This window comes from Otolemur garnettii, unplaced genomic scaffold (genome assembly GCF_000181295.1).
Source record: "Otolemur garnettii isolate 467f Iridium unplaced genomic scaffold, OtoGar3 scaffold00003, whole genome shotgun sequence".
Taxonomy (NCBI): Eukaryota; Metazoa; Chordata; class Mammalia; order Primates; family Galagidae; genus Otolemur; species Otolemur garnettii.
Genome location: NW_003852398.1, coordinates 26,435,875 through 26,445,742, shown reverse-complemented (window position 1 = coordinate 26,445,742; position 9,868 = coordinate 26,435,875). Strand labels below are relative to the sequence as shown.

At 46.7% G+C, this 9,868-nt stretch overlaps 1 protein-coding gene and 1 non-coding gene across 2 annotated transcripts in view; both read left to right on the top strand.

The window, feature by feature from the left end:
- Nucleotides 1-9,868, top strand: part of ARHGEF37 (Rho guanine nucleotide exchange factor 37) — a 38,576-nt gene that overhangs the window by 19,538 nt on the left and 9,170 nt on the right. Inside the window, 6 exon segments of the mRNA XM_003782049.3 lie at nt 1,909-2,105; nt 3,782-3,840; nt 3,843-3,914; nt 4,576-4,680; nt 6,669-6,779; nt 7,472-7,801. Coding sequence (XP_003782097.1) covers nt 1,909-2,105; nt 3,782-3,840; nt 3,843-3,914; nt 4,576-4,680; nt 6,669-6,779; nt 7,472-7,801 — 874 coding nt within the window.
- LOC111727315 lies at nt 8,768-8,874 on the top strand. Its single transcript, XR_002774885.1, has one exon. It is a non-coding gene; the product is annotated as a U6 spliceosomal RNA (small nuclear RNA).

Below are 9,868 nucleotides of genomic sequence, written 5' to 3'. Positions count from 1 at the left end.
TTTCTGTGGGTAGATTTCTAGGGTAGGATGGATTGTGCAAAGGGTTTGTATAGTTTACAAATCGTCAAGCTGCTCTCCAAGAAGATCTGGCCAATAGATAATCCCACCAAAAGAATGTAAGACAGCCCATTTGCCCACACTACCCCAGCTGTTGTTACCATCTTTCAATTTCTGTTACCTATCCAAAAGGCTGCATATAGAAGATTATGTCCACATATGAGAGGTGGCCGATAGGAGAGGCTGCCATTATTCTGTAGTTACTTCTTGATGATTGCAAAGAAGGGATGTAATCATCTCTTTGAGGAGCCCTTGCCCCCTGACTTTTAAGGTGACAGTTGTCCCAGGGAGGCAGTTGGCTCTTTCCCATGGAAAGTAAGCCCAGGGGGTGGAGTTTTGCAAATATCTGGCAACTGTTTACACCTCCCCTGTCTACAGTCAGTCAAGCTCCAAGATACCCAAGGTGAGAGCAGATGGTCAGCGTAGGGAAGTCCTGATGGGTAACCCCACCCCTTGATGCTTCTGAAGGGCTCCCACCTGCTTTGCTCTATTCTTAGCTTCATGGCTGATCTTTCTTGGACATCTGGTCTGGAGATTTTTCTGGACAATGGTCCTGAGCCACATTTGTTGAGTCTTCCTGAAGGAGGCACACTGGGACAGTTAAGGTTTGAAACCCTTGGGGGTTTCTCAAGAGAAGGGTCTAAGGGCTACTACTAGAACCTCTTTCCAGATGTCATGGACTTGGGGAACTCTTGAAATTCTGGACATCCTCAAAAAGAAGCCTAGTCATCCATGCACTGACGGTGCATCTGGAACAGATGTCAGTACCATTAGTTCCAGTGTTTCGTTTCGGATTTTTTTTTTTTTTTTACTTTTTTGTAATAAAAAATTTCAGACCTATAGAAAAATAGAATAATGTAATGGACACTCACGTACCCACCATCTAAAGTTAACAGTTGTCAACATTTTACTGTTTGCACTTTACCTATTTTTATGCTAAGCCATTTGAAGGAAATTATAGATATGATGATTTTTTACCCCGAACTACTTTAAACACATCTCTAAAAATTAAGCTCCTGTGATTTTAAACACTTTTTAAAAAAGCAGCAAACTATTTTATTAAATGAAATATCATGTGGCTACCTAGCACATGGAGTTGTGGTTGGGACATGCCCAAGTGGTGACGTCAAGTAGGCAATTGAAGTCTGGACTTCAGGACCTCAGGACACAAGTTGGAAGTGGAGATCTGGTTTTGGGATATGTTTAAAGCCATGTGGGGAGAGAGGGAGGAGAGGAGGGCCCAGGACACCCAGGCATTGTAGAGAAGCCAGCAGAGGAGGCTGACAGAGCAGCCTTCGGAATGTGAGGAGAAGCTGGACAGTGGGTGCCCCTGGGATTGAAAGAAGAAAGTGATTCAAGAAAGAGGTCCACACCAGATCATCCTGAATGTGCTCCATCTCACCTGATCTCGGAAGCTGAGCAGGATTGGGCTTGGTTAGTACTTGGATGAGAGACCACCTGGGACTACCAGGTGCCTGTACTCAGGAGGCTGAGGCAGTAGGGTCACTTGGGCCCAGGAGTGCCAGGGTGACAGAGGAAGACCCTGTCTCAAAAAAAAAGTGAGGGAAAGAAAGAAAAGAGGGCATAGTTAGCCATGTCTGATACTGAGAGGCCAAGTAAGCTGACGACAGAGAACTGACCACAGATTTGGGACAGATGTGGAACGAAGGTCCAAAACTGGTACTGCCCACCTAACATCTCCACCTCACAAACTATAGATGAGGGCCACAGAGGGACAGTGACTTGTCAGAGAGTATGGTAAGTTAAATGGCAGAGTCAGGACTAGAGCCCGGGTCTCCTGGCATCCCCACGGGTGGGCTGTACCTGCCTAATACCAGCCTTCTCCCTCAGGCCACAAGCTGGATTTTCAGGCCTCAGTTTCTTATTAGTACACCCTCTCCAGAGGATTACCAAGTACCCGTTGCTGCTGCAGAAAATCCTGGCGAACACACCCCTTGATGCCAGATACCCTGTCCTTCAGAGGGCTACCTCTGCCCTCCAGGATGTGAATGCCAACATCAATGAGTACAAGATGCGCAAGGAAGTAGGTAAGGACGTGGGGCGTTTAGGGGATACATGCATGAGAATGCTTCCAGCTACAGATAATTCGTCTCTAACTGGCTTCACCAACAAAGAGAATGTGGTGGCTTGTATAACTATAAATCCAGAGGTAGTGTGAACTTTAGGTAGAGTTTGATCAGGGAGCTGTTTCATTTCCCTGTAACTCTCTTGTCTTTGCTCTTGACTATGTATCAGTTTCATCTTCAGCCTGGTTTCCCTCACAATAGTAAGTGGCTAGTGCTCTCCCAAGACTCACGTCTGAACACCACACTTTCCAGGAACACTGTAAGACAGGGTTATTCTCCCCCTAACCACAGAAATTAAATTGAAATTTCACTCTGATAGGAGCCACTTGGGACATGTGTATATCCAGTAAACCAATTGCCATAGTTAGGGTGCTATGAACTAATTGGCTTAGGACTGGGTCATGTGACTTTCTTGGAACCAATCACTGTTGCTAGGGGGATGGGATTATATGGATTGGTTTATACCAGTAGGCACTCACCCCTGGAGCCAATGTGAGGTCAATCTTGTTCAAACCGCAAGAGCTACTACCCTGTGGAGGAGAAACCAATACTACCAAGGTGAAGAGCTGTATATATATCTAGGGGTGTGTGGGGGGGGGAGGGGGCGTTAGGAATCCCTGCCTTTTAGGTTGTTGAAACAGAAAATAAAGCTATGTCCCAAGTGTGGAGAAACTACATTGCACAACCTAGACAATATAAAAATGACTTAGCTGATGTTTACTAAGGGCTAACTGTGCTATATATTTTCCTTCATTATTCTATTTGGGCCTTGCACTAGCCCTCTGAGGTTGGCTGTATTAGCCCCATTTCACAACCAGGTAAAATGAGAGCTTATATTATTTGTTTCAGGTCACAGACCTGGTAAGGGAACAGAACCTTCACCACCATACTGTATTATTATTGCTATTATTATCATTATTATTTGAGACAGAGTCTCATTCAGTTATCCTGGGTAGAGTGCCATGGTGTCATAGCTCACTGCAACCTCAAATTCTTGGGCTCAAGTGATCCTCTTGCCTCAGCCTCCCAAGTAGCTGGGTGTATAGGTGCCCACCACAATGCCTGGCTAATGTTTCTATTTTTAGTGGACAGGGCGTCACTCTTGCTAAGGCTGTTTTTGAACTCCTAAGCGCAAGAATCTACCCACCTCAGCCTCCCAAAGTGCTAGGATTACAGGCATGAGCCACCATACCCAGTATGCTGTATTATATTTGGTAGATTTCTTCCCCACTTGCTTCTCCATCCAGGTCAATAAATCAGTAGGAAGTAGAGTCAAGAGTAGGAATTGTGATTCCCAGCTGACCTGGTTGGTCTCTCCCTCCCTTCTTTAGGAAATCCATTTAGACCTGCTATCTTATGTGGCCCAACCAGCAATCCTATCAGATGTCTAGCCTCATGGGGAAACTGAGGCCTCAGGGAGTAGTGACTTGCCAAAGTCAAGTGGGAAGGAAGCTCTTCAGCCAGGGCTCACACCTCAGGAGGACTCTATGCTTTTCCTACACAACTCACCATTCTCATGGATGTCATCCTGATGGGGCAGAGGGCCCAAGCAGGTGCCTGCCTGGTGTGTCAGTGACTTTGCTTTCCTAGTTCAGTATTGGTCATGGGCTTTTCCTCTTCTCTGTCCTTACGTACAGCGTCTAAGTACGCCAAGGTGGAGCAACTGAGCCTCCGGGACTGACTGGCCCACATCAACACACACACACCCTCTCCAAGAAGACCACCCGGCTAAGTCAGCTGCTAAAGCAGGAAGCAGGGCTAGTGCCCAGGGTGAGCAGGGGCCCGGGAGGAGTCACACCCCACCCACTCCCAAGGGGCCAGACCCTATGCAGTGAACGGGATGGGAGCTGAGGCTCCTTTCAGAAGTGAAGCAACTGAGGCTGAGAGGGTGAAGTGCCAGGAAGAGGCAGAGCTGGCTTCCCCACTGATTCTGAAGAGCCAGTGTAGGACTTCTCCACTGAGTCTTGGGCCACTCTTTCTCTGGGACCTCTTTGCACAGACAGGAGAACTAGTCCCTGGGTCTGAGCAAAGAGCCAGCCTCAGGTAGCTGCTAGGAGCAGCTCAGGTTGACTGAGTGCTTTCTCTGAACCAACCATTATTTAATCCACACAATGAAGTAGGTGTTCTTATTATCCCCATTTTGCAGATGAGAAAACAAAGGCTCAGAGCAGATAAAACACTTGTCCACAGTCCTGCAGCTAGGGAGCAAATAAACCAGGACTCATATACTTGAATGTCTGATTTCATGGGCTGAATGCAAAACCACCAAACTCCACTGCTTTCCAACTGGCAGGCCCAGCTTTGAGGCTGTTAGAACTGGTTGTGATGGGAAAGGTTGTCTGTTCCCAGTGAGGACCTTGGACACCAGAGCTGGTGTACACTGCCCCCGTGTGGATCTTCTCAGCCTTCACACCCATCTCTTTACTTTCAGACGAAAGACAAGGAATTTGATAATTTGGAAGAGAGGTTCCAGTGGGTGTCTCTGTGTGTAACTGAGCTGAAGAACAACATGGCTGCTTACCTGGATAATCTGGAGGTGAGGACCCTGCAGAATTAATCGTGGACAAGTCTGGGCTGGGTTGCCTGTGAAGGAGGCATGTGGGGCTCAGCCTATGAACTGGCAAAGGTACCAGCTACAGTAACCGAACAATGAGGTCATCGAGTTTCTGGCTTCTGCCTGTCACAACAGTGGCAAGAACTCCATAGCCCCAAAGGCAGCTTCTGAGCCTCTGGGGGTTCTCAATGAGCAGGATCAGGGAGTCACTGGTATCAGAGCCCTCCTGAGGGACCCTGCCAGACCAGCACCCAGGTAGTAGGCAATCTGATGCAGTAGAAGCCTTATGACTATCAGGTTGTTTATGAGGCTTTTTCAGTAGGCTTAGAGATAATATCTGGAATTTGAATAGCTGAATGGATGAATAAAGGAATAAAATCTAAAGGAGCAGTTATTACTCAGCTCTGGGAGGGGTGAGGGTTTACTGCAGTGTGGGAATATATGCCCAGTGGGGCCAGTTTTCTGATTTTAAAGAACCCTGGAAATTCAGACCTTTTGGTGAAATCTCTTGATGTGTCCATGTAAGCAACTAATTCAGTAAAGATTTAAATGTTCTATAGGCCCAAGAAAATATATCTCTATAAACTGAATTCGGCCCACAGAGCCATCAGTTTGTATGGCCCTCCAGCATGTCACCTTCCTCAAGCCAGACGCCCCCTCCATATGGTCAGCGCGCTGACTCACTCCATCCGCTCTGCCTCTTGGATGTGGTTTTTGTTCTCTGTCACATCCATTTGCGCAAACCAGAGATGATAATGGGCTTTTTGGATAATGGGATTGGGGGTGGCATTGTTGGAAGTACGTAAAAGGAAGGCAGTCGTAGTTCTGCACTCTGCTGTGTGGGTCGATCCTGCTGCTTGTTCATGTTCCATCCTGGCCTCCCTGGGGCAGGATCCTGTTATAGCACAGACAGCCAGAGGGGAGGACGCACAAAGCCAGGTCACAGAAAAGCAGGGAGGGGCCTGCGGGTGCTGGGCCTTCAGGGAGAGAAACCAGAGGGACATGAGGGACATGCCTGGCCTTGCCAGGCAGGGAGAATATTTGGAAGCATTAAAGCTGCATAGACACAGGACTTACACAACAGATACTGTGCTTTATATGGAGTCTCATCGTGAAAGAAGGATACCCTCTTTCATCCTCTGACCAAGTCAAGGAAAAGCCTCTTTGCTGGTGTGTCTTTAACACATGCAGAATGGGTCTCAGGCTGGGAGTCTTCAACAGGCTATGATATCCAAACAGTAAAATTTAATATATTTTTTGGTTTTTAGAGTATTTATTTATACATGCCTATCTATGACAATTATTTTTGGGTTTCCTTTTATGTTCACATTATTATAAGTTTTTTGGTTTTTTTTTTTTTTTTGAGATAGTCTCACTCTGTTGCGCTGGGTAGAGTGCCATGGTGTCATAGCTCACATCAACCTCAAACTCTTGGGCTCATGCAATCCTCTTGCCTCAGCCTCATGAGTGTCTGGGACTACAGGCATGTGCCACCAAGTCCAGCTAGGTTTTCTATTTTTTTTTTTTTCTTTAGTAGAGATGAGGTCTTTCTCTTGCTCAGGCTGGTCTTGAACTCCTGAGCTCAAGCAATACACCCACCTTGGCCTCCCAGAGTGCTGGTTTTAATTTTTTTAACGCAGTGACTTAAATTTAATAGAATGGTTGATTGGTTTGGAGAACAGTGTTAACAGAACATGTAGAATATGGACATGCCAAAAAGTCACAAAGGTTGATATGCAAGTGTGTGCAGTTTAGGACACATGGGAGAAAGATGTTGGCTCAGTCTAAAGAAGAATTGTCTACCATAATCAGCCAAGTTGTGCAAGAATAAAATGAGCTGTGTGTCCCTGTCACTGGGGGATGTTTAGAGAGCCTGGACAACCTTTTGGGGAAGTGTGGAGGAGGGGGATTCAGGCAGAAGAGGACCAAGACAGGCCATGATTGGATGTCTCCTTTTGGTCTGGGTCCAGGCTTTCCTCCGATACAGGCCACATGAATACAATCTGGACATTCCCGGGGGGCCTGTGGTGCAGTATTGCAGCTTGGCAAGAGACCTTCAACTTGAGGCCTTCGTGAAGTTTGTGAGTGGAACTTCTTTCTCCTTTCTTTCTTGTAGAGTCTGTAGGTGGCAGAGCCTACAAGTATAACAAGTATCACATTGAAGTCAGGCACTTTACAAAATTGTCATATCTGTAACTACCTGGGTAGTCGGCAGCATAGAGATTATTATTAGTGCATTTTCCTGATAAAAATAGCCCTGCTAATGTTTGTTGAGCCTCACTGTCTGCCAGGCACTATGCTAAGCCCTTTGCATTCTTTACCTCATTTAATCCTCACCGCATGGCTTTGGGGGTAGGTACTATTAATAGCTCCATTCTGCAGATGGGAGGTGAGGCTTGGAGAGGGTGACCTCTCAGGTTATTTATACAAGATGGTCAGTAGCAAGCTTCAATCTGAGCCCTGGAGGTTCTGGTCTTGACCAACACTCTAGATAAATCTTTTCCAAGATATTGACATGGCAATGATACCAAGAGGTGACATATACTGAATGCCCACTCTGTGCCAGGCACTCTCTTAAGCCCATTACCCACATTGTCCCCATTTTTCAAATAGGGAAATTGAGGCCCAGAGAAGTTAGATAACATGCCAAAGGTCACAGCTAGTCAGTGGAGGTGGGAGTGGAATCCAGGCCTACCTGCCTCCAAATCCCCTTCTCCCAGCCTTGCCCTCTGCCACCTGTTTTCCCAACTCCCAAGCTCATTCCTCCCCACAGAAGCAGTGACTGGAAGGCCTGGTGTGGCGGCCACTGTGCAGCCTGTCCAAAGCCCTCGTCGGCCCTCAGAACCTAATCAAGAAGCGTCTGGACAAACTCCTGGACTTTGAGCAGGTTGAGGAGAAACTGCTAGAGGTGGGCAGCGTGACCTATGAGGAAGAGGCCACCCGGCACACGTACCAGGCACTCAACTCCCTGCTGGTGGCTGAGCTCCCGCAGTTTAACCAGATGGCCATGCGGTGGCTGGGCCAGATCCTGCTCACATTCATGGCCCTCCAGAGGGATCTTGCAGAGCAAGTGCTGCAGAGGGCGGAGGGCAGCATGGCCCAGGTAAGCTGCTGGGACTGGGGGCCTCTGAGGAAGAGCCAGGAAGGACCTCCCTTCGGCCCACTGTTTGCAGGGGCAGGAAGGAAGGCTTATTCTTTTTTTTTTTTTGAGACGGAGCCTCAAGCTATCCCCCTGGGTAGAGTGCCATGGCATCACGCTCACAGCAACCTCCAACTCCTGGGCTCAAGCGAGTCTCCTGCCTCAGCCTCCCAAGTAGCTGGGACTACAGGCGCCCGCCACAACACCCAGCCATTTTTTTGGTTGCAGCCATCATTGTTGTTTGGGGGGCCCGGGCTGGGGATTCGAACCCACCACCTTAGGTGTATGTGGCTGGCGCCTTAGCCACTTGAGCCACAGGCGCCGAGCCAAGGCTTATTCTTCTAAACTGTCTATCAGCACTTAGGAGGAGGCAATGGAGACCTTCTAGATCTCCCTCGTGCCTATTCTCCTGCCATTACTGGAGTCAGACCATGAAAGCAATGGTAAAACTGGGATTCCAGGCCATTCTCAGGTTCTGGGACTCAGAAGCAGAAGTTTTGCTGGGAAAATAACAGAACTTGGTACCAATCCCTAGGGTATATTGGAAATTGGCAACAGAGACAGAAGGCCCCTTCTACACACCCAGGAGTAAATGTCTCAAGCTGGTGTTCCTTCTACTGTTACTACTTCTAGCAGCTGTTTCTCATGAGCCCTTGTCTACCTGTATAGAGCACTCTCCATGTATTATCTCATTTAATCCTCACAACAACCCTACAGGGTAGAGTAAGAGTTATTACTATCGTCATTTCAGAAATAAAGCAGCTGAGGTACAGAGAGGTTAAATAGCTTGCCTGAGGTTGCACAGCTAATAGCAAGCCTTGAACTCTTGCAGTTCCACTCCAGGACCTGGGCTCTGAACCACAACGTCCAAGAGCTTGTGAGAAGAGCTGTTGGCAGATAGTATTAATAGGTTCCAAAGAGGTCTGGACAGTGCTCGCTTCAGCAGCACACAGACTAAAATTGGAACGATACAGAGAAGATTAGCATGGTCCCTGTGCAAGGTTGACACACAAATTTGTGAAGTGTTCCATATTAAAAAAAAAAAAAAAAAAGAGGTCTGGACAAACCTCCAAATGCAAACTTTGATTTTGGAATTTGAAGACTGGAGTTGATATAGCAAAGAATACCCCACTGCTTCCAAATCTTGCCCTCTGAGGTCATCATCAGAGCTGAGTGGCTTATGGATCCAACCTTGGGAGCAATTTCAAGAGTTCTCATGCTGCACTTTGTCTCCTGTGTTTCACTGTCCCCAGCTCAGCTTTCCCATCCTATTGGGAACTAGTTCTGGCGACATCATAGGTTCTCTTCCAATGGCTTGGGGGGGTGGTGAGGGGATGAAGATGATAAGAAAGAAGAGACACAAAGAGACAAAGGATAGTTTTAAGAGTCTTAGCTGGGGTCAGAGGCTGCAGTCCTTTTTTGTGAGGTTTCAGCAAGTAGTCCTGAAATCTAGGCTAGCTCTGTATTTACTTTATACTTCAGTGTTTTAATTATAAATTTTATGAAGGCAAGGCAAACAATCTCAATATGGTTTGTGCTGTGCTTGTATTTCTTTAACTATGTTAATTGTATGGATTTACTTGTTACTTTTATTGTTTAAGGTATTCATGATCTTAACATAAACAGATTATGGGACAGCAAAATAGTCCAGGAGCAGGACATCAGAGAAAAAACCCAATTAGGCCACGCACACAAATCACAAAAGCGATCATTGACACTCGAAAAGCCTTATGTCCAGACGGACTGACTCTAAGGTGACAGAGGAAAAGAGATATTTTATCTCTTTATCTGGTCTAGAATAATTTTTGTTGTGTTCAACAAAGTTATAGCAGGGGCACGCTGCAGGGAGAGGGGATGTTCCAACAAGACAGTTTTTAGAACTTGAAAGGAACAGACTTTTAAACAATATTTTACACTAAAGTTAAGATTTTTCTCAAATCACTTTTCTCATATTTCTATTTTCATTTTGTCCATTTTTTTTTTTTTTTTTTGAGACAGAGCCTCAAGCTGTCCCCCTGGGCAGAGTGCCGT